General features: G+C 46.5%; 2 protein-coding genes across 2 annotated transcripts in view; both read left to right on the top strand.

Moving 5' to 3' along the window:
• Positions 1–818: 818 nt before the first annotated feature.
• Positions 819–7,753, top strand: psmd11b (proteasome 26S subunit, non-ATPase 11b; the record flags this gene model as incomplete). The annotated part of the gene is made up of 13 exons (XM_084459680.1): positions 819–909; positions 2,133–2,234; positions 2,461–2,657; positions 3,325–3,382; positions 3,598–3,792; positions 4,544–4,688; positions 4,800–4,860; positions 5,142–5,204; positions 5,304–5,429; positions 5,988–6,023; positions 6,145–6,196; positions 6,287–6,429; positions 6,586–7,753. 12 exons carry the CDS (start codon positions 819–821, stop codon positions 6,427–6,429), a joined length of 1,269 nt encoding a protein of 422 aa, XP_084315806.1. The 3' UTR covers positions 6,586–7,753.
• Positions 7,754–14,527: 6,774 nt separating this feature from the next.
• Positions 14,528–24,462, top strand: part of LOC311326890 (vesicle-fusing ATPase-like) — a gene marked incomplete at both ends in the record, with an annotated part of 21,540 nt that continues 11,605 nt past the window's right edge. Inside the window, 7 exons of the mRNA XM_084459869.1 lie at positions 14,528–14,610; positions 16,005–16,104; positions 17,577–17,616; positions 20,782–20,948; positions 21,253–21,366; positions 21,559–21,634; positions 22,313–22,468. Coding sequence (XP_084315995.1) covers positions 14,528–14,610; positions 16,005–16,104; positions 17,577–17,616; positions 20,782–20,948; positions 21,253–21,366; positions 21,559–21,634; positions 22,313–22,468 — 736 coding nt within the window. The remainder of the gene's footprint in view (positions 14,611–16,004; positions 16,105–17,576; positions 17,617–20,781; positions 20,949–21,252; positions 21,367–21,558; positions 21,635–22,312; positions 22,469–24,462) is intronic.

The following is a 24,462-nucleotide window of genomic DNA, read 5'->3' as shown; positions in this document are numbered from 1 at the left end:
AGCCTGTCGCCAGTATCTGTGTTGCGCATGCGATGGATGCAACTGTGGAATGGATGCTGATATGAAGATGTGCTATTGGTCCTCGTCGCGAGATATGCGGTTGAGAGGAGAGGAGAGGAGAGGAGAGGAGAGGAGAGGAGAGGAGAGGAGAGGAGAGGAGAGGAGAGGAGAGGAGAGGAGAGGAGAGGAGAGGAGATTGAAAGACTGTGGTCGGGCGCCGCTTTGTGCTCTGTCCGTGGTGCTGTTTCTGCTTCTTCGCCCACTCATTCCACTAACATATTTGCACGGATAATATTTCCTGTTCACCTGTAATTCATTTTGGCTACCGAAGATTTGGTGCAGCCAATGAAATAGCCTGCTTAGGCTACTACTACGTAGGCTATCAAAATGACATTTTTTAGACAATTTTGTGGCAAATTCTTATGTAGGTCTATGATGAAATTTCTAATTGTAAGTGGGTTACCGTTAGTTGGTGGGTAGAGATGAGGCTATCATTATGGAGCAATATTAGTAGTTTAGCAATCACTAGAAACTGAATTTGAATTATAGCATTTTGAATTTGAAAGAAATAGGCTACAAGTGAAAGTTCACTGCAATTACATTCATTCAAACTTTTGCATTACAAAATCATTTTCTTTATATCCAAGAAAGCTCTTATATTGGATGATGATACAAGTTAGCATGTAGGTTTCAATTACTATCCACATTTAGCCTACAATAGTTCTTAATCCTACAACTCCCAGATTCCCCCAGCCGCAGGTGATGACGTATTTCCTCTCGCGTTCTTGATTGTAGGCAGGCAGCTTTGAATAGGTAAGATGGCGGCTGCGGCAGTAGTTGAGTTTCAGAGGGCTCAGTCTCTCATCACCACGGATCGTAACGCCTCTATTGATATTCTTCATTCTATAGGTAAGTATCAGATCGGGGAAACGAGGAACACTCCCCTCGTTTACTGCCTTTCTTTTCGATTTAACCACAGTAAGGAAAGGGCACTTTAGTTCACTGACACCAGCCGGTTTGTGTGCCGTGCTGACTCACTGTACCGGAATCATGGGTTAGCTAACCAGCCAGCTGATAGGCCTGCTCAGCCTGGGCTTAGGGTGCGTTCGTTTATTACTGGGAGGTGGTAAATTGCGACTTGCTACTAGGAATGATTAAATAAAACACCTCATGAACTCGCACTTCCTCGTCGCAAATTCGGATATGTTTCTCAGCCCTCAGTTGCTCGAATGCACTAGATATAACTAGGTAACTGTGATATAATGGTATATAGATATCACTAGGTAACTGTGATATAATGGTATATAGATATAACTAGGTAACTGTGATATAATGGTATATAGATATAACTAGGTAACTGTGATATAATGGTATATAGATATAACTAGGGAACTGTGATATAATGGTATATAGATATAACTAGGTAACTGTGATATAATGGTATATAGATATAACTAGGTGACTGTGATATAATGGTATATAGATATAACTAGGTAACTGATATAATGGTATATAGATATAACTAGGTAACTGTGATATAATGGTATATAGATATAACTAGGTAACTGTGATATAATGGTATATAGATATAACTAGGTAACTGTGATATAATGGTATATAGATATAACTAGGTAACTGTGATATAATGGTATATAGATATAACTAGGTAACTGTGATATAATGGTATATAGCTCAAATGCACACAGGTCGGAGGTAGGTATTGTGCCACTTGCGACTTGCCACCTCCCAGTCATAAACGAACGCGCCCTAAGTAATGAGTGACCAGCTAAGATCTAGCTATTGCTAACGTTACGTCTTGTTAGCTTAACGTTACTGTTGCGACTTTTTCGTAGCTATTAACTTAATGGACATTGCTGTTAGCTAACCAACGTTTACAATAGATGGATAACGGTGACATGTTTGCATGTCATTAAACCAATGACGTTAGCCAGTGTTGTCATTAGCTGTCCTCAAATGCCTTAGTCACAGCTGTTAGCCAGGTAGCTAACGTTAGCTCACTGTTAGATAATAAGCTTGTTCCAAACAGACTCTTATTGTAGTGTTGGTGTACTGAATAAATGGGAGTGTGACAGAGAGGTTAATGTTGTACTTTTTCATAATGTCTTCAACAGTGAGGAGAGATGTTCAAGAGAATGATGAAGAAGCCGTCAGGGTTAAAGAGCAGAGCATCCTGGAGCTGGGGACACTCCTGGCCAAGACAGGGCAGGCTGCAGGTGAGCCTCATCTCGTACACTGCTTCTGCTCAGGTTGGCAGCAGGATCATTTCATTTCAAACCTTTATTTATACTTGTGAAGCACTGATTTTTGAGTGTTTCACGTCTTAATGGCCTATACACCTGTTACTTTGTGTCAATGTCCGTTGGTAACATACCTGAACCTTGGCCAAGGACAAGGAGCTCAATGTTAGTCAAACCGCATCTGTGATTGTGACCGCTCCAGAGCTCGGAGGGCTGCTGAAGTTTGTGCGGCCGTTCCTGATCTCCATCAGCAAAGCCAAGGCGGCCAGGCTGGTTCGCTCCCTGCTGGACCTCTTCTTGGACATGGAGGCAGCCACAGGCCAGGAGGTGGAGCTGTGTCTGGAGTGCATCGAGTGGGCCAAGAACGAGAAGAGGACCTTCCTTAGGCAGGCGCTGGAGGTAAGCTGGTCCAGAGAGCCTTCACCTATTAGTTATCACCTATAGAGTTATTTTATCTCTGTTGTAGAGATTGTTATGGCTTGCATGATAACCGTATAACCATGACAATTAAAAATGTGTATTAGAAATGTTTACCTGCATGTCTGCTTATGACAAAACAAAATGTTTATATTAGTGTTGTCACAATACCAGAATTATAACTTCGATATGACACCTGCTAATAATATCTCGATACCGATTCTGAAACGATACCGTGGCAAAACCTAAAACATCAGGAAAGGTAGACTAATGGAATAATACAATGTCAGCTGTAGCCTACTGATCTCAGCGTATGCTGTCTACTGAGGCGGAGCAAGAATGTTGAATTGTTTACTAAATAAATTGCATATGTTGCCAATAATGACAGCTTCATAATTAAGGTTTTGAGAAACCTTTTGAGAATCTGTGGCTAGCAGACACACTTGAGTTTGAAAGGGTTCAATTTTCAATACGATTTTCAATCATAATGGTTATTAAGGAGTTATGTTTACGTGCATAATATTTGATCAAAACACTTAAATTCCACGATCGTCACAACGCTAGTGATTGTCCATCAGGGTTCATTCTCATTTCCAATGCTTTGGATATTGCAATGACAATGATGCATCTCTCTCTGTCCTTTCCTCAGGCTCGCCTGGTCTCACTCTACTTTGACACCAAAAGATACCAGGAAGCTTTGTTGCTTGGTGAGTGACAGCTCTCGCTGTTTCCGATGACAGAATTGAAGCTTAGTCTCTCAAGCAGAGAGGGTAACACTTCACTAAATATGGCCACGTGATGAAATGTTTTGATATGTTTACCAATGGCCGTGTGCAAAGCTATGCGTTAGGACTTCCTTCTTTCTCCAGGTCAGCAAGGTTTATTTATCGGGAGCTGACCTCTTTATGACCTCTGGCCGCAGGCACCCAGCTGCTTCAGGAGCTGAAGAAGATGGACGACAAAGCTCTGCTGGTGGAGGTGCAGCTGTTGGAGAGCAAGACGTACCACGCCCTCAGCAACCTGCCCAAGGCCCACGCCGCCCTCACGTCCGCCAGGACCACCGCCAACGCCATCTACTGCCCCCCCAAGCTCCAGGCCGCCCTGGACATGCAGTCAGGTCAGTCTCCCGGCAACAACACGCTGCACCTGTGGTGTTCAGTAATGATGAAAAGCCGGTGCGGCTTCTATGGCAACAGGAGCAAGAGAATGCCCAGACCCAGCACAGTCTTGCAGCGCACTACGAGAGCGAGTGTGAAAACGAAATCGGCACAGAGCGTTCTCAAGCTAGAGAGACAGGCGAGTAGGTTGGTATTCGGGAGACTCTTAGGGCCTCTTTATCATAATAAAGTAATAATGAGACCCACAGGTGTAGGTTGAACTACACTGGCTGAACTCTTACCTCGCCACAGTCCAGCCAGAGTCTTAAGGTGGGCTGACCAGCTGCTACTGGACATGCCCAAGACCAGGCTACAGACCAGAGGTGACCGAGCCTTTGCGCCGGCTGCCCCTCGGCTCTGGAACAACTCGCCCCTCCAACTCAGATCCGCCCAGACCCTCAATGTTTTTAAATCTTTATTGAAGACCCACTTTTTCTCCCTAACCTTCAATTCTAATTGAGCATGACTCCCAGGCTAGTGTGTGTATTGTTGCATTTGTGGGTATTGTTGTGTTTGCGTTTATTTTTCACTTACCTGTACAGCACTTTGGTTGATTTTAGTCGTTTAAACTTGCTTTATAAATAAAGTTTTGAGTTGAGGTTAATATGCAGTTTGGGGTTTTCCGTTGATGGGGCGCATTGGCTATCGGCAGTAGCGATTTCTGCTTCAATCATCATGAGGCGATTGCTTCTGCTTCCCCCGCCCCCACAGGGATCATCCATGCGGCGGAGGAGAAGGACTGGAAGACGGCCTCCTCCTACTTCTTCGAGGCCTTCGAGGGCTACGACTCCATCGACCACCCCCGAGCCATCACCGCTCTCAAGTACATGCTGCTGTGCAAGATCATGCTCAACTTGTAAGTGCCGCTCGGCCGCGCTGTATTGAAACCACGTTGCCGGGGCCGACCCGCGGGGTCGTAGACCCTAACCTCCGTCCTAACCCCCGTGCTGCTGTTCGCCCCCCCCAGACCAGAAGAAGTGCAGTCTTTGATCAGCGGGAAGATGGCCCTGCGGCACGCAGGTCGACAGGTAGGAATCTGCATGTGTGTGTGTGTGTCTGATCGTTTCTGAAACGAGCCCTCTGGTGTTGGGTTTCTGTCATCGCAGGCTAACTGTGACGTGAACGGGTCCCTGGTTTTGGTCTTCTCAGCCCTCCGGTCTCACAGTGCCGTCTCTCTCTCCCCTCTCTCTCCCTCCCCTCTCTCTCTCCCCCCTCTCTCCCCCCTCTCTCTCCCCTCTCTCTCCCCCCTCTCTCCCCCCTCTCTCTCCCCTCTCTCTCCCCTCTCTCTCCCCTCTCTCTCCCCATGCAGACAGATGCAATGAAAAGTGTTGCGCTGGCCAGCAAGAACAGATCCTTAGCAGACTTTGAAAAGGTGAGGGCTTTGGCTTCTCACGGTCACCGTCCTATTTTTCTTCTCTTTTTTTTTAGACGGTTTTTGACGGGTCCATTTCCCCCTCTCTCGTCTCCGCAGGCCCTTACAGACTACAGAGCAGAGTTGAGGGACGACCCCATCATCACCACCCACCTGGCCCAGCTCTATGACAAGCTGCTGGAACAGAACCTCATCCGTGTCATCGAGCCTTTCTCCAGAGTACAGGTAGGGACGAGAGCACCTAAGGTCTGGGGGTTTGAGGTCATAGGTCACCTCTTGGGCTGGGTATTGGCAAGGACCTCACGATACGATACATATCACGATACATAGTTCACGATACATTACGATACGATACATATTGCGATACGCTCATATAATTTACTGCAAAATTTAAAATGCAGCTTAAAACACAACTCCATCCCTCGCACCCTGGAGGTGATCCTGAGGGCGGAGGGAATGTCAGGACATTTTAAATCCATTTAAAATATGAATAATTATGACTGAATTCTATCCTTAATTGTCTATATCTATTCCGTGTCTTGTTCTGTATATTTTCATTGTACAATTTGTTTTGTTTACTGTATCGATACTGTACCACGGAAAATCAATACAGTATTGTGGGAAAAAATATTGCGATGTATTGCTGTATCGAATTTATTGCACAGCCCTACTTCCCTCTGGAAAATTAGGGGTAGGATCACTCTACTCTTTCTCTGTGTATGAAGTGTGCTACTGTATATAAAAGTTTGATTTCTCAAACCTCGTCTTTTCTTTTTTTTGCAGATGGAACACATATCAGTTATCATCAAACTGTCAACGGTATGGATACTTCTGCTCCATTGCCAGTCACTGCCTTTTTGATTTTTTTGGTAAACTTTTTTAAGATACCGTAACTTGTCAAATCAATGTTGTCATTCAATCGGTCTTTTCTGCATTTCAGGGGGATGTTGAGAGGAAATTGTCACAGATGATCCTGGATAAGAAGTTTCATGGTAAATCAGAGGTTTACACACAGAAGTCCTACTGGTACATGTGACGTTATATTTTGTATACTTAATTCTAAATCATCCGTTTTATCCTAGGGATCCTGGACCAAGGTGAGGGTGTCTTGATCATCTTTGATGAGCCACCTGTCGACAAGACGTACGAAGCAGCCCTGGAAACGATTCAGAACATGAGCAAGGTGGTGGACTCTCTCTACAACAAAGCAAAGAAGCTAACATAGGTAAGACCCCGACATGTACTGTAACACACGCGTTTCCTGTCACATGACGTCCTGCATGGACCTCCCTCCTTCCAAAGCTGGGGGCTTGTAAACCGTTTGCTCTCTAGATGCAGATTCAGATGTCCTCAAAGTGTATAATGTGTTTGTCGTCCTCAGAATGGTGACCACAGCAGCACAGTGGAGGAAGTGTGTGTGACCAGCGTGTGTAATATTTTTAAGAAGGGGACAAGGGAGCGACGTACGGTCCCACAAACAGGATGCCCGGTTTCCCCCCAAGAACGTCCCCCACTCCCTCAATGGACAATGTCATCATCACTTCTCTCGTTTTTTTTGTTTTGTTCATCCATTTTGATTTCTGATGTTCATTCAGGATTCTGTATAACTCTCAGCGGCCAAAACCGCCATCAGGGAATATTGTAAAACCACAATAAAAGATTGACAAGTAAAAATATACACGTTTATATCTCCTATAGAATAAAGATTGGGCTGACTTGGGTCAGAGAGGATCTCTCTCTTGTCGCCACCCACACAAAGGTGCAATATTGACCTGAAGCGCCCACCGGTCAATGCTTCGTACACACACAGACGAGGCTTCTTGGTCAAGGCTGTCTTCCTTCCCGGTTCATCTCAGAAGCACATTAAGTTGGATGAATGTTTGTAAGGAACATTGGGACATCCCTGCCAGCTGTATTTGGGTCAAAGAGCTCCCTCTAGCACTTGCTTGTGTGATCACCATATCAATGCCAACAGTATATATTCACATTTTTTATTTCAAATGACTGTCAACACCATTTAATTCGGTTTGCTTTTTTTGTTTGGAACTAAAGAAAATCGAGTCACCATGTTTTTGTCCCCTTTAAGTAGGTAGAGCAGAATGGATACTGTGTAACACCGCCAGTGCCCCTTCCAGCTCTCTCCTTTGCCTCAATGTTTGGGAGCAAAATATTTTAGGGGCGCAAAAGTGGAGATGTGTTCATTGCCTCTGAGCTTCTATGTCTCACCCTGAGTGAGCGATTTTCCATTGTTAGTTCCTAGCCCTAGTACGCTAGTAACCAAACAAATTTGTATGGTTTCTTTTTGTTTTGTTTCATTTATAAGTCATTTTCAAAATAAATATTTTGTATTTTAAGGATTTTGTCTGCCTCTTGCAAAAATATCACAGATCTGACCTGACCAGGGTTCTCTAGCGATGAGGGGATTAGGGTTGGACTGTGGGGTTCCCCTGTTGAATAAGTGTCTTGAGATGATTTGGCCTGTGACAGAGAGAGGACCAGCACACCAGGACCTTCTGTTCAAATGTGTACTGACTCTGGCGAGGAATGAGTGCCTGTAGTTGCTTATCGTGGGGGGTTGGGGTTGGGGAGGGGGTCAAAGGGAAGATCTGTGTGCAGTAAGTAAAAGAATCACATCTGTGTGCAGTAGGAAAAAGAATCACCAGTATGGGACTGACATGTGAGCAGCTTTTTCAGATGGTGTTGAATACTGTATGGAGTACTGATGGCTTTTCGTGTTTTTCATTTCTCCTGTTGGGAACATGATCCTGTGTTGGAAAGCCTCATCACATCAAAAGGGCATTAAATCACAATTTCAATGACAGCTTTGGATTGTTTTGTTTTTCAACAGAGGATGTTTTAAACATGCCTGTTCATGTTATGAACAATAGTCATTGACCAAATAAGGGTCTGGGTTCTAGCGATGTGTTCCCACCGTACGCTTTAAGACCAACATACACTGTTTGAGCTAAAGCCTTCATTCAGGGCCCAGGGTCATTGAGAAGATTCACTTGCTTGTTTTTCTTTGTGTGCCAGAGTGCTCAGATATAAGTGCCATAAACTGCACTGAAAAGTTTTGTTCTTTTCTTCAGTATTTCACTTTTTTTCTATTAAGTATTTCAAAAGGAGCAGTCATTATCACCTCACTTTCACAAAAACGTCCCTTTGAGTAAGCAATTCGTTTTGTGTGAAAATATGTGGACTCCAAGTTCAAGCTTCAGGCATAGTACTGATGTCTATAGTTGTTATGTAAAAGTGTCCGACCAGATCCTTGGTAGAAGATTGGGGGACCTGCTTTTTATTGAATGTCCCATGTTACCACATGATAACAACAGATGTGTTCAGCTCCCTTGGCCCCTCAAATACAAATGTATTATTCTTGTTGACTCATTATCAACAGGTTTGTAATCTAACCCACAGCCAGTCACCGCTTCATTCAGTTTTCCCAACCAAAAAAGTATTGTTGCTTGTTTTGGATTTCTATACATCAGTATCAAATGTACAAACGGTTCTTGCTGACCAACAATTACCGAGTATATCTGATGTTCAGATGAGTTCAAATAAATCTTTTTGGAAAAAGTGTTGAGTTTTATGTGGTGAAAGATCAACTACTGTTATGTTTTTCTATTCTGAGTATGACTCATATGTTTTAATCAGTTTTATGTTTTAATAGTGTTTTATATCAGTTTAGTTCCTATTACTCAGTCTGTAGGGAGTTATTTTTCATGCTTCCGGATGCTGAGCCCAATGAGATGAGATGAACAGCTTAAAGGTGGACACCCAAGGGACAACGTAGCACCCTTGACAACAACAACAACAACAACTGTAAACAACGTAGATGTGTCGTTTTTGTTATAAATGATTATAGCAATGTGTATGAATTAGCTCAGTAGTAATGTAAAATTACAGCTACTGGAGCTCTGGGTGTTTTGCGGAGGAAGAAGGAGATAAATGACAAAATACATGAGGGTCTCTACACGGACCCTATTTAAAATACATGAGGGTCTCTACACTGACCCTATTTAAAAGCTCTTGAATTCAAATATATCTTTAAAAGAATGTGCCACCTTATGACACCTTTAATCTCGGCTAGGCCAGGTTGAAGACGTGTCTGGCTGGGACACCTCCACAATGTCACATATGCCGGGGCCCGGGTGACCCCTCACCCAGACTCGGGGTGGTAAAAGGATAGCCCCTCGACCCCGAGCCTGGGTAGGAGAGGAGAACACAACACCTAATCCACACGAAGAAGAAGAATGCTTCCATTCCCTTCGTCCGAGACTCCAGAGCTTCCAATTCAGCAGAACATTCAAACAATAGCAGAAACTTGACATGACGGTCTTGGGAAGCGAGCTGGTTACCCATGAGGTCTGGTGTGAGGGTAAGAGAACAATAGAACCAACCCTGACGCTCCTTGGTGAGGTGAGCACAGGTGGATCTGGTGAAGTACACCCCAGGCCTCTAGAGGTTTTGAGAAACAGAATGATGGACTTCATAATTCCTGCCAGCTCAAAGCATATGGACGTTTCTGCTCACTTGGGCCTACGTTTTGGTGGTGGTTACAAAGTGACATCACGTGATTTGTTATGATGTAGCGCCACCATCAGGACTATATTGGCCCCCCAATGCCAGTTGAGGACTTTTGGTATGGTATGTGCAAAGTTTGGGGATTTTCATGCATGGGAAGTCAGATTAATTTCCTAAGAAGATTCAGAATATTGCCAAACACAAAACGCACCGGCAGCTGAGCTGCCCGGCCCCTAAAAAGAGTTAATATAATGTTTCTGAAAAATAATATGTGCGTGATGACGTCATCACATCACGTCGCAGTGGTCCAGCCCTCCGAATCTGCCAGTGTGCAGTTCTGTTTCTGTCAGCAGTGTGGTGCTGAATTGCATCAGAATCACAAGAAAAAACACTAAGATGGCCGGTCGGGTGAGTTTCTTTGTAGCTTACTGATGAATAGTTTTCATTAAACATGGCTTCATTATTAGTGCAAACGCGTAACCTATATTAAAAGACTTCTATCTTTTGCCAGCCAGCGTAAGCATAGCCAGCTAGTGAGCCTGTGTGGCAGAAACTGTACGTCATTCAAATAAGTCCGGAAGACGAGTGCTATGACAAGACTACTAGCAAGCTTTGAGCTAGCCCATGTTATTAGGAGCTGTTATAGTTATCATCATCATCATTGATACTGTAATGCAGAAGGTCTGCCAGATGACAGATCAGATTCTCGAAAGTGGAGCCAGCTACCTAAAGCAGCTACGCAGTTATAGCCGGTTATACCTTCCGTAGTGAGGTTGACAGCTGGGACATTTGCTGTGTGTGTCTACTATTCACTTACTGTAGGCTATGTTATTATTGTGTGATGATTGTTTATGTAGCTGCCTACATCTACATGTTCTTAGGAATAGACTTCAAGGAAACGAATTACTCAATATTGAATTATAGCCTATTAAATAATTAAATGGCCTATTATGTAAATAGTCTAGCATGTAATTTGGAAAGTATGTATTAATTGTCAACACTCTATTTTGAAAATCCTTTTTATAATTAAAATTTTCACAATAATGTGACCGTATTTTATTAACTGATTGATATTTGACAATAATACATTTTCTTTTTTCATCAAAGGTAGGCTGCTGTTATTTCATAATATTGGCGTATTTCTGAGAGGATACTGTAGCCTCCATGTGTCATTTGATGATACTCTTGAACACAGATTATCATCAAATCGTCATCATCTCTCTGTCTGAACTGTCATTTTCCACTGTCACTGCACATTCTTTTTTATTTTTCTTCTTTTTTTCCTAACAGTGTGAGCACTCATTCATCAACACACTAGTGAAACGGAGTATCATCAAATCATCACACCAATGAAATAATGGCCCAAGCACAAACCTCTTAGGCCTACTTCTCTATCTTACTAGCTAAATGTTGGCCAACATTTCGCTGAACTATCCTGCTTTAAACATGCTCAAAGTACTGTATGCATAGGGCCGTCTAATCAGGATCATGTGATAATGTAGTATAGAGTAGCCTACTTGCTTGAAATGGGTCTCGGCTTGTATATGAGCTGATTACAATGGAATAGAATTCAAGGAATGGGGTTTTGTAGGTCCACACTAGCTGGGAAGTCCAGGGAAAAAAGCTGTGTGGATTTGCCCAATCCAGCATTTGACCCTGAATGTAGTCTAGCCATGTTAGTTGATAAATAGGTCAGTCTCCAATTCTCACTTGGCCTGGCCAACATACAGTAACAGAACTGTAATTAGGTTACTAGGGCAGAAAAAAGTCTTATCATTGGTTTATTATCGTCTTACTTCCACTTCCACCATCTTGAGATGATGAGGCCTAGGCTATAGAATAGACTAGCTTTCTCTGACACCTTTCATCTCTATCCTTATTGATGCTTTTCCTTATTAGGGAGAAGTTTGACAGCTGTGGTGATCTATGTGCGTTAAGACTGATTAATTCAAACTGGTCTGCAGACTCAGGTGTTGTTCTGTGCCATAACCATTGGCCAAGTCATCGTTCAATCAATACCAGATTGTCTAGATTGAGGGGATGTAGCCAGGACTGTATGGCTAAGAAATGTATGCTGACCAAAACATTTAGATGTATTGGTAGCGTTATGACTACGCAATACTGTACACAGCCTAGGCTATGCTTAGGGATACCTGTATTCCAACCTTGATTGATGGTACGATTAGAGATCAGTCATGCACATCCGGGGGGGGGGGGGGGGGTTGCTGGACAGAGCATGAAAAGTCAAAAACATAAAGAGGTTGGCTAAACCTTCCCTGGATTCATGGGGAGGGGCTACACACACTCCTCTGCCAAAACCAACTATGGTGCAGCCCTGGTTCAATGATGCATGATATTTATTCCAGTTGCACAACGCGTTTGGCGAATGCGCTTCATCAGATCCATTTCCCATGCAAGGAAGTGAGTGTGTTGATGGAACTGTGGGTCTTCCTGTGACATCACAGACATGGGATGTAAATGAGCTCGTTCGTCAGTTAACCAGACGTGTTGTCCTACAGGAAAAGTAACGAGCACAAATTCATGATAGCTGCGACCACATACGTTGAGTAGGCTAAGCATTTTCAGTCTGGCTGAATCATCTCGTCTGTTGTCTAATTAGTGGATTAGTTAACTGCCATTTTGTGGACACGATTCAAGATTCCTTTTATTCGTCACATGTAATGTATAGTGTACAGTCACAGTGAAACGTTGCTGCCAGCTCCAAGATTATGCTACAGATAAACTCAAATTACAATTACAAATGTACAAATTATAATTTACAAAAGTTATATAATCTTACAAATGAACACTAAACACACTAAGTACCTTTTCCATAAGTATAACGCAGCAGCATTGCACTGTTGTGTACATTTCTGTGGACGAACTGACAGTGACCTATAGAACTGCTGACCGCAGCTAAACATACAAGTGACTTTTTCAAGGAAGTCCTCTGACCTGCTACTTCAAATAAACCGGCTAATTAAACCAGATGGACCAGTCCAAGTGGAGCAGAGCAGCAGAGTGGAACAGTCCATTACTGTTACTGTACATTGAATGTGGTAAAGATGTACTATCGAGCCTCGTGAGTGTATTCTCGAAGGCACGACTGCTTCAATCAGCTGATGAATTGGTATTCAATAGGTTAGACCTTGAGTTGAGAACTGAGCGACCCTCAGAAGCCCACTGTCCATGGAGACCCCCAGCTGTGCTGATAATGTAGCTACATTACCAGCATTTTCCCCTTAGTTGATACTGGTTTACAGTGGGGATTACTGTTATATCCATAATCAGGATCATAAGGGAAGCACACTGACCCCCCAACACTGCTGTGTGTGTGTGTGTGTGTGTGTGTGTGTGTGTGTGTGTGTGCGCGCGCTGAGATATCATTTGGATTACAGTGAGACTAACTTTCCTATTAAGAGCTTCCTCTTGTCAGGTATCACATTATTATTATTTGAGGAGGAAATACTGTAACAACCAATTCTATTTGCTCTGAGCAACGTGTTATTTGGGAGGAGAATTCTATTGCAGACTATTGCCTAGATTCCCTAGGCCCCAATTTGGTTGAGCGCACACTAAGGCTTTACGCTTGACAATAGTGGGGTGGCTGTAGTCTATTCATTTTGTTTTACATTTTCCACATGTCTCCAGACGTATATGAGCTTCCTATAGGTCCCATAAACAGGCTTCAGCTGGGTGGGAAGAGAGAATCACCATGGTAACCTGGATGTAAAGGCTAATTAGTGGCAGCGTTTTTCTGTGTTGAAGAGAGGGGGAGAGACTCTCTGAAGCCTTCAAAAGAAGCCTCTCTTTATAGTCGGTGTTTCATTTTGTCCGCGCTTGAAATATGGGAACGCTCTGTGAAAATAACCTATATTTTGTTGTTGGAGATTTGCCCAAAATACGGGCCCACTGTGAAGTTGTTGGTATTGTAGTGACACTGTTGCGGCTTTATGGGAGTTTACGACGGTCATTTAAACCATCTGTAGGCTAGCCTAAATCACGACTATTTTGTTGCTGAACCTGAGTTTACTGCATCTAAACAAGGCTTGGCAAACAAATTGTCCTCTATGTCCTCCATGTCCCAACATGCAACACTGTCAGCTTTCCTAGGCTACAGTAAATGCATTTAACACCTCTCACCCCATCAGTCCCTCTCACCCCATCAGTCCCTCTCACCCCATCAGTCCCTCTCACCCCATCAGTCCCTCTCACCCCATCAGTCCCTCTCACCCCATCAGTCCCTCTCACCCCATCAGTCCCTCTCACCCCATCAGTCCCTCTCACCCCATCAGTCCCTCTCACCCTGTCGGTCCCTCTCACCCCGTCAGTCCAGCACCACTGTGGTGTGAAAACGCTTCCTAGCTTCTCTCGCTCTCCTGGGATTGGTAGGAGCAGCTAGTCTGAGGCGGGACACTCTTTCATGTCCGTCCAATCACGTTAGCCGGAGTGGAGGGGCAAGGGGAGGTCACAGGCTGTGTTACGATGGGCTTGATTTGAGCTGTAAAAAGGGCTTTTTAATACGTCAAAGAGCAAATGTTTCAGTAGTGTTACACAGGCAGAATTAGCCCATTGTTTGTTGAACCCGTGTCTCTCGTACCGTCTGCCCAGCTTTTTAATTAGACCCCTTAGTTCAGTGGAGTGCCGTACATTATCACCACGTTAGTGTGATTGGATCGTTGAGTGTTGATGAGTGCACAGTGAGGTGAAGCCCTGTTTATCGCTTTGTGCATTCGTGCTGTGAAAGGCGCTATATAAATAAAACTTACTTACTTACTTACTTATCTTCTCTCCAGATTATGCAAGCGGCGCGATGCCCAACGGACGAATTGTCACTGACCAACTGTGCGGTCGTGAGTGAGAAGGATCCAACGTTTGAACAGTGAGTGCAACTTGTGTGTGTGTGTGTGTGTGTGTGTGTGTGTGTGCGTGTGTGTGTGTGTGTGTGCGTGCGTGTGTGTGTGTGTGTGTGTGTGTGCGTGTGTGTGTGTGTGTGTGTGTGTGTGCGTGCGTGCGCGTGCGTGCGTGCGTGTGTGCGTGTGTGTGTGTGTGTGTGTGTGTGTGAGGGGGGGTTACATCACATCCCTGGGATCCATCACATCAAAGGCCCAGTGTCGCTCAGGGACAGATCACGGAGGCTCTGAGCTCCAGCTGCCGTGCCAGAAGCCCCCCAGGGCCGGCCCTCATTAGAGCTGCTCCCACCCTCTCCTCTGTCACATGACCTGGGCCGCCGCCTCATCTCCGGCCATGTCGCACCTGTCCCTCTGGGCAAGGTGGGTGACTGTCACCAGAGCACTGTCACCTGGTTAAAGTAACCCATTAACCCAGCCATTGTGTTTAAATGTGTGTGTGTGTGTGTGTGTGTGTGTGTGTGTATGTGTGTGTATGTTTGTGTGTGTGGTGTGTGTGGTTTGTGTGTGTGTGGTGGGGTTTATGTGTGGTGTGTGTGTGTGTGGTGTGTGTGTGTGTGGTGTGTGTGTGTGTGTGTGTGTGTGGTGTGTGGTTTATGTGTGGTGTGTGTGTGGTGTATGTGTGTGTGTGTGTGTGTGTGGTGTGTGTGCTTTGTGTGGTGTGTGTGTGTGTGTGTGTGTGTGGTGTGGTGTATGTGGTTTGTGTGTGTGGTGTGGTGTGTGGTGTGTGTGGTGTGTGGTTTATGTGTGGTGTGTGTGTGGTGTATGTGTGTGTGTGTGGTGTGGTGTGTGTGGTGTGTGGTTTATGTGTGGTGTGTGTGTGGTGTATGTGTGTGTGGTATGTGTGGTGTGTGCGTGTGTGTGTGTGTGTGTGTGTGTGTGTGTGTGTGTGTGTATGTGTGGTGTGTGTGTGTGTGTGTGTGTGTGTGCGTGTGTGTGTGTGTGTGTGTGTGTGTGTGTGTGTGTGTGTGTGTGTGTGTTATGGTGTGTGATGTCCAGACGGATCAGCTGCAGGGCTGTTAGGAGGAGTGAGACATGAGATCATCACCTCTTAACGCTCTCGCTCTGCTCAAACCCTGGACTCTTCCTCTGAGAAAGAGAGCTCTGATCTGTGTCTTAAGAGCTGTCACTTATCAAGGCTTGCTCTATCACACACACACACACACACACACACACACACACACACACACACACACACACACACACACACACACACACACACACAGTTTTCACTATTTTCTAACAGCCTATATTTAGCAGAACATATCACGCATCACATCTACTAAGTATGAATATTTCCCAGAATGCTTCAGTGTTGTTGTTGTGGTTCCCCGGTTCCATCAGTTCTATCCGTTGTTCCATGCAGACACGTGACGGTGAGAACCACGCAGAGCCACAAGTACGTGTTCTCGGTGAAGACCCACCACAGCGTCGTCCCGGGGACCATAGCCTTCAGCCTGCCCCAGGTACCTCACCCTCTGTCCTGTCCCCTGTCCTGTCCCCTGTCCTGTCCTCTGTCCTGTCCTCTGTCCTGTCCCCTGTCCTGTCCCCTCCGGAGGGGGACACGCTGGTCTGTGAGCAGATCCCCCTCAAGCCAGCGCCATACTGGACGCTTCGTTGTGACCTCAGGGACCCGAACGGGAAATGTTCAAACGAATAACGTCTATGCTGAGATCAGAGAAGCCTCAACTGTAGTTGTGTTGGTTTGCGCCTTGTAGACGATCCTAACTCTAGAACAGCTGTAGATGATTTAGCTTGTAGACGATCCTAACTCTAGAACAGCTGTTTAGGTGCAGGTTGCTTGGTGATAAGCACAGTTCCAACTGCTCTGACCATCGCACTTTGCCGCTATGAAATGCAGCCCATCGGTAAAGCCTAAGCCTTATTATTATTATTATTATTATTATTATTATTAACCTTATGCTTTATCAAAATGACATTTTCCACAAATGTTGCGTTTGCTGTGTTGTTTTTTTTATCTCACATTATCTCGGACTCGTTCTGTGCCCAAGCTCGATGTCTCGTTGTGCCCCTAAAGCTGTCTTGTTTCCATGGCGCCTGGCATGCATCTTCTCTCTCTCTCTGTTGTCTCCATGTCTGTCACTGCTTTGACCTTTGACCCTGCCTGTCTCTGCCTGCTCTTCCTCTCGCCTGTAAACTTGGCAGCCACAACGCCACACAGGTACTACGGTAACCCTCCTCACAGCCATCTTATTTCACAACCGGCTACAGGCGTTCAGACTAGAACTAACACTGTGTCCTAACTACACGCGACGCGAGCGAGCGTCAGCGACAAAATGCGTTCCATTGCTTTGTTTTCTATTGTTATGTCCTAACTGGACGCAAGCGATGCGAGCGACGCAGCGCGACGTTTTAACTGCCCTTTTGACGCTCGCCCTGTTCCTATTTTCCTCCTGTCGCTCGCGTTGACAGGCGTTCGTTCTTTAACCGTCTTCAGTTGGGAATATAGACAAATGACGTAACAGAACAGGAAATTTAATGGTTTCAGTTAGGACAGCAAGCATGCGATGTCGCGTTCTGTTGCTCGCGTAGCAAGCAGTTAGGACACGGTGTGAGACATGTCCGTCTTGCGTCTCTGAAGCTTGGCTCGTGATCTTCATAGGAAGGCAGACGTGTTGTGAAATAAGACCAGGCCACAGAGGAAAGTTACATCATTGTCTTGTCAGACACTCGTGAACAGAAGGCTGCATATTGTCCCTTAGCCAACCCCCCCCCGTCTCTCTCGCTCTCTCTCTCTTTCTCTCTCCTTTTATCTCTCTCTCTCCCTCTCTCTCTCTCTCCCTCTACCTTGTTGCTGGGAAACTAGATGTTCCATAAATCGCAGTGGCCCTGTTTGTCTGTCGCGTGGTCCATAGCATGGCTGAATACAGATTGATGGCGCCGATTGCGTTTACTGAAGCCACGTCTTGCTTTTCAGAGAAAATGGGCGGGGCTTTCCATCGGTCAGGATGTGGAAGGTAAGACTGAAGAACGGCGCCCAAGTGTGAAATAAATAACCATGCCGGCGCTGAATCGATGGGCCGAACACCTGTCTGCTTTTCTCTGGAATCAGCCGATCTCTTTCAGGCGGTTGATGACTGACCTCGGCGTTGTTAGCGCCTCTCCTCTCTTATCAGCGCAGCCCAGATTGTCGGCGCCTGTCCAATGTTTACAAAAACATTTCAACAAATCCCGCATCTTAATAATGTTTCACTCTATGGGATGCAGCTAGTCAGGTGTGTTGAAATGGGCGGTCCTATTCCGTAGCGTGATATACCTGTAGCCTACACAGGGAGGGGACACTCTGTAAATATGGCGGTAGATCACATATCTTGTCGTTTGTGGAAGAAATTGATAATCCAATCTTGAAATGATATGAATCAATAAGGAGAGCTTGTGGGGCGCCCCGGTAGCTCACCGGGTAAGGCGCGCCCCATATGAAGGCTAGTCCTTTGCGAGGCGGACCCGGGTTCGATTCCCGGCTCGGGTCCTGTGCCGCATGTCCTCCCCTCTCTGTCTCACGTTTCCTGTCTCTCTCAACTGTCCTATCCCATTAAAGCTGAAAAGCCCTAAAAATATCTTTAAAAAAAAATAAGGAGAGCTTGTGCTGACCAATCGTGTTGTTCTACAGTATAGTTATGTTCACAGAGAGAGAGGAAGAGTACAGTGATAGCAAAGCTTCTCTCTGATACAGTAAGCCTGACTTCTGTACAAAGTAAAACCTGGCAAGCTTTTATTTATTTTATTTTTTCTTCAGTCCATGTTCCATATTTGTAGAGTATCCAGGTTTTACTGATTGCAGAAGTCAGGCGTACAGTTAGCCAGCTTAGTGAATCCCCCCAGGGCAGTCTCAGCCATACTGTATATACAATTAGACACAATCAGAAACGCTGCCTCGTGATTGGTCCAAGAGGGATCAACGAGTCAGGAGACGCGCTTGTCTCGTTTTTGATTCTTCCACAAGACAAAACAAAAAGGTCTTCAGGAGTCAAAACAAGGAGTCTTCATCCGGGCCACAGTAGCCCCGTAGAGAGACGGTCGCTAGGGATAACTCATCCCGAACTCATCCCTGACTGTTATACCATCACACGCAAAAGCAAAAGTCTATTTAAGAGCAAGAACATATATATATATACATGTAATCTCTAATGAAGCAAGCAAACGCAATAACATTCCTTTAACTTCCACACGTTTGGCCCGGTTTCAGAAAAAGCTAAACAATGCACGAACGCACTCTTTGATATCACCGATGCCCATAGCATACAGTACTGTACATATACCCAAGAAAACTAAGAGTCATAAGAGAAAGTGATGGGGGGGGGGGGGGGGGGGTCGGTCTTTCTTCTTCTTCTCAAGTCAGATCTTTCCTTTCAACTTCCCTGAATTGACTTCAGACTTCATCAAAAACCCCAAAAAAGAGTTGTCTTATGTCACTTATCAAAGGACTGATAGATCTTTAGTTGGGAAGAACTCCAGAAAGACGGCCCTCTCTCCTCGGCTTCATCCCCTGGGCTCCTGCTGTGGAAAGTTCGTTAGAGAGTCCCTCAGTTCCCGTGCTGCTGACTCCAACCCCAGACCTTGGTAATTGGCTCATTTACATACAGAGAACAGTTCTCCGTTCCGCACGGCGTGTTCCAGCTAGCCTGATATCGGCCTCGGAGTCGTTACGCCCCGTCGAGATCTGACGTTGCTTCCGCACCACGGGGGAAGGCGGACTCCATTTTCCCCCGAGCGATCACTAGAGACCGACGCACCCGCCTGGATCGAACGTCATTGCTGATGCGTAGCCGTGACAACCATAGACGATGTTGGCAACACGGAGCGAAGTGAAACGATGTCATCGTAGTCGGCTACTTTGTTTCTGATGAGTAATACGGGTGTCGCATTGGCGTCCCAGTAGTCTCATTGGCATACAACCGTAGGGTCGGCGGTTCGAATCCTGCCTCCTCCCGTCCGCATGTCGAAGCGTCCTCGGGCGAGACACCGAACCCCAAATTGCTCCCAATGAGCAATTCAACATTCGAAAAGGAAGGTTCTAGATTTAGTGTAACTAACCAAGCATTTGTTACTGAATATCATAAAAAGGTAGTTAAAGGAAAATGCTCGTTTTTGACAACCTGGACCTTATTTACGACATATTATAAGAAGTTTGACTCACCGAGATCACTTTTGTGTTGTTCGGAGGCCTTTAGAAGAAATTTAAAATCCAGCGCGAGCCAGTATATCCATGTAATTGCGTCGGACGGGGCAACGGGAATGCAGTTTCTCAAAATCCATTTTCGGCCGCTAAACGGTTGTTTTCATCAATCAAGATTGGATGAATCGACAGTTGAGATTCCTCAACGCGAGCCATTGTTGTTTTTGTTTTCAAATACGTGGTCTTTAGCCTCTGTAATATGATCTTTACACGCCTCTCCCCCACTTGCTCCAGCACGCATGCGCACAGGCCAGCGCGCAGACTGGCTATTCTCCGGCTCACATTCTCTGCGCTACGATCGTTGTTGGTGCCGAGAATATTGTCGTCGTCATTCGTCAGCAACAATCCGATCGTAGCGCAGAGAATGTGAGCCGGAGAATAGCCAGTCTGCGCGCTGGCCTGTGCGCATGCGTGCTGGAGCAAGTGGGGGAGAGGCGTGTAAAGATCATATTACAGAGGCTAAAGACCACGTATTTGAAAACAAAAACAACAATGGCTCGCGTTGAGGAATCTCAACTGTCGATTCATCCAATCTGATTGATGAAAACAACCGTTTAGCGGCCGAAAATGGATTTTGAGAAACTGCATTCCCGTTGCCCCGTCCGACGCAATTACATGGATATATGGCTCGCGCTGGATTTTAAATTTCTTCTACAGGCCTCCGAACAACACAAAAGTGATCTCGGTGAGTCAAACTTCTTATAATATGTCGTAAATAAGGTCCAGGTTGTCAAAAACGAGCATTTTCCTTTAAGCACTAACAGCAGGCCATGCCCTAATGGCTGGTTGAGACATACTGAACACATTCCTGGTTAAAATAACGGGAAATAAGGCAGTAGGTTTGTTTGGGATCTGTTTTCCTAGCGTTCCAGGTTCCTGAGGAGGGAAGTGAAGGTTGTGGTATTCTCACTCTGTCCTCCGTGTCCCTGACCTCTGACCTCTGCAGTCACCAACTACAAGTTTGACATGGCCAAGCAGTGCATGAGCAGCATGACGGTGGAGATCGACTTCCTGCAGAAGAAGAGCGTGGACAGCAACGCCTACGACTCGGACAAGATGGCCGCCGAGTTCATCCAGCACTTCAACAGCCAGGCCTTCACCGTGAACCAGCAGGTACAGGGGCCGGGGCAGGGGCCGGGGCAGGGGTCTGGGCAGGGGCTGGGGCAGGGGGCGAGGCAGACTTGGTTAGCAGGAGAAGTGTATTATGGGGTTGGTTGGAGGACCTGGAAGCTTGTAGCCGTGGGAACAATCTTGACAACGATTTAACATTCCTTTCTTAAGACCTATTCAAACCTCCTCCCTCCCTCCCTCCCTCCCTCCCTCCCTCCCTCCCTCCCTCCCTCCCTCCCTCCCTCCCTCCCTCCCTCCCTCCCTCCCTCTGTCTGTCTCTCACCCTCTGTCTCTCCCCCTGGTCTAGCTGGTGTTCAGTTTCTGTGATAAGCTGTTTAGCCTGCAGATAAAGGACATCGATGCCATGGACCCCAGCATCCTCAAGGAGAGCAGAGCAGAGCCGCCTGGGAAAAGGCAAAAGGTACCTGCCTGCCCCAACCTCCATCTTGTTACAACCATTCACAATGCACCAACGGCAGCGCTTTAGCGGTTCGCTAACACAACGTATGCAATGAAAGGACAGCTATACCGTTGGCGTTGCCAAGTAGTGTATGAATGACCTCACAGTCCACTATGTGCTCCTCTCATCGCTATGCGTCTGTTGTTCCCGTAGATCCAGATTGGACTGTTGCATGGCAACAGTCAGGTGATTTTCGAGAAGGCTGAGAGCTCTTCTCTTACCCTGGTTGGTGAGTGCCCCCCCCCCTCACACACACACACACACACACAGCTCATCACGACGCAAGCCCCTATCGGCAGACTCGTTTTATTCTCACCCGATTACAGAAGTGTAATTCAAAGCCGTTAGAGCGTTCTTTTCCGAGCATGTGAGCATTCACAGAGTGGAGGGATGTTTAATGAGCTAAAGCCAAAATGTGTTTACAAGGCACAGCCAACTGTTGTGCATCCCTGTTTAGGGTTTATCTTGAGTATCCCACCAGGGGATTAATAAAGTACCTACTTACAACTCCCATCAATTCCAGCCGTTTGCCTGGAACTACCACAAGGGGGCAGCATTCACACGCTTATATTTTCTCTTCCCACTTCTTGCCGACTGACTAGAACCGACTAGAAAATACATCTAGAAACATGCCAGCGCGCTTTCGACTAGCTTTTGTTTTTGAGATATTTTGACAACCTGCGTTCATGAGGCGTACAACTGATACAAAACCTGAGGACGTTTTTGTGCGAAATTAATGTTTCTCTGTTTAGCAGCACTCTGTCCATCGGTATAGTGTGTCTTTAGCACACACTATACCGATTATTTGTATATATTTATACAAATAAAGCTTTGATTGATTGATTGATTAAGCCGTGTCCCCCTGTCCACCCGTCCACCTGTCCACCTGTCCCCCTGTCCCCTGTAGGGAAAGCCAAGACCAGGGAGTCCCGTCAGTCCATCATCAACCCTGACTGGAACTTCGAGAGGATGGGCATCGGAGGTCTGGACCAGGAGTTCTCCGCCATCTTCAGGCGAGCCTTCGCCTCCAGAGTCTTCCCTCCTGATATAGTGGAGCAGATGGGTGAGCTGTCCTTCCTCCCTCCCTCCCTCCCTCTCTCTCTCTCTCTCTCTCTCTCTCTCTTTCTCCCTCCCTCCCTCCCTCCCTCCCTCCCTCCCTCCCTCCCTCCCTCCCTCTCTCTCTTTCTCTCTTTCTCCCTCCCTCCCCCTCCCTCCCTCTCTCCCTCTCTCTCTTTCTCCCTCTCTCTCTCTCTTTCACTCTCACACTCTCTCCCTCTCACTCTCTCCCTCTCTCCCTCTCTCCCTGTCTCTCTCTCACTCTCTCCCCCTCTCTCTCTCTCTCTCTCTCTCACTCTCTCTCTCACTCTCTCTCTCACTCTCTCTCCCTGTCTCTCTCTCACTCTCTCCCTCTCTCTCTCACTCACTCGCTTACTCTCTCTCTCTCTCTCTCTCTCTCTCACTCTCTCTCTCTCTCTCTCTCTCTCTCTCTCACTCTCTCCATACCTTCAACATTTGCCGTTCTCTCTGTAGTGTCTCTCTCTTTCCAACTCTCTCTTTTTTATCCCTCTCTTTCTAACTCCCTCTATCCTCCATTCATTCTTGCTATAGCTCACGCTGTGTGTTCATTCTCTCAGCGCCTCGCTCTCTAACCACCATTCCCCGTCTCCCAGCATGCACTGGGGTTTAGTTGGACCGGCCCGTTAGCCCTCCGCAAGGCGGGAGCCGGAGGACCGCGTGCCAAAACAAATCACTCTGTCGGTCTCTGGAACACCATGAAGCGAACAAGGGCCTCTGTGTCCAAGTGGCATTAAATCCCAGACTAATACCAATACCAGACTTTAGAGAAAGCAATCACTGTAGCGCTTTTGTTTCCAGCGCTCTCGTCTTTGTCCGAAGGCGCAGCGTCCTCGCCGCTCGTCGCGGGCGTCAGCCGTCGTTGTCAGTGAGTTACGGCCCAGGAATGCCCGCCCCCTCACGCAACGAGCGATCATCGCAAACACTGACTCACAAATATCTGTCTGACACGTCTGCGACTGCATTGTTGATTCACTTCGCAAAAAAGTACGGGGGTGTAGACCGAGCGGTCGGCCGCGCATCTCGGTGACTCACACACACACACACACGCGCGCGGCCGGGTCCCGGCGTCTGGCGTGCGCGGTGACCTTAAGGTTGCGGGAGCGCGCCCCTGGCCGTGACCAGCTGGCTGTCGTAATGAGATGGCGAGCCGTGATACGGCGGAGCGAAAGGTGAGGAGGTGATTGGCCGGTACGGGGGAGCGCTGCCAGGTGTTGACAGAGATGATCGCTGTGTGTGTGTGTGTGTGTGTGTGTGTGTGTGTGTGTGTGTGTGTGTGTGTGTGTGTGTGTGTGTGTGTGTGTGTGTGTGTGTGTGTGTGTGTGTGTGTGTCTTTATTTGCGATCCTACATATTTGGGCGTTTCACTCTGACTCATGTATCTCTTCACACCCAGAAAGGTCACCCAGAAAGGGGGTACCCCCCCCCCCCCCAGCAGCCCCCTCCTACCCCCCAAACATCCTACCTATTCCACGCTGTACCTCAACCCCCCCCAGCCCAGTTTCCTCAACTCAGTCTGCCCCCCCCCCTTCCCCCGGGCAGGTCTTAATGACAGGTCTGATGCTTATCTAGGGCCTCGTTAGTCTGGACTAAATGCCATTAAGCAGGTGCAATAACCCGTTAATATCTTGCCATCTAGTCCTCAGTCTAGACCCTAAATTGTTTGTAATCTCTAGACGTGATCATCGCGCTGAGAAATTATCTCTTCTAAGGACCGTCTTTAATTTAAATTATATCGTAGAAGTAGTACGTTTGTTTGTTTTGCTCATTAAGCACATCTTCAGGGTGTGTGACGCTAAGCTAGCGGCTACCTCGTCGGTCCGCGTGTCACTCCTGTCCCTGAGTGACCTTCTCTTCCTAACGTATCATCATGTCTCAATTCTTGTGGAATCCCCCCTTTCAGGGACTTTAAGGCCCAGTCCCAATGTCCACCCTTGCAGACTCGCAGACTTAAGGGCGCGCTCCCGCGAAGTCCGCGAGGGCT

The sequence above is a fragment of the Borostomias antarcticus genome, assembly GCF_949987555.1.
Source record: "Borostomias antarcticus genome assembly, chromosome: 29".
Taxonomy (NCBI): Eukaryota; Metazoa; Chordata; class Actinopteri; order Stomiiformes; family Stomiidae; genus Borostomias; species Borostomias antarcticus.
This window is presented reverse-complemented; position numbering and strand designations above follow the sequence as displayed.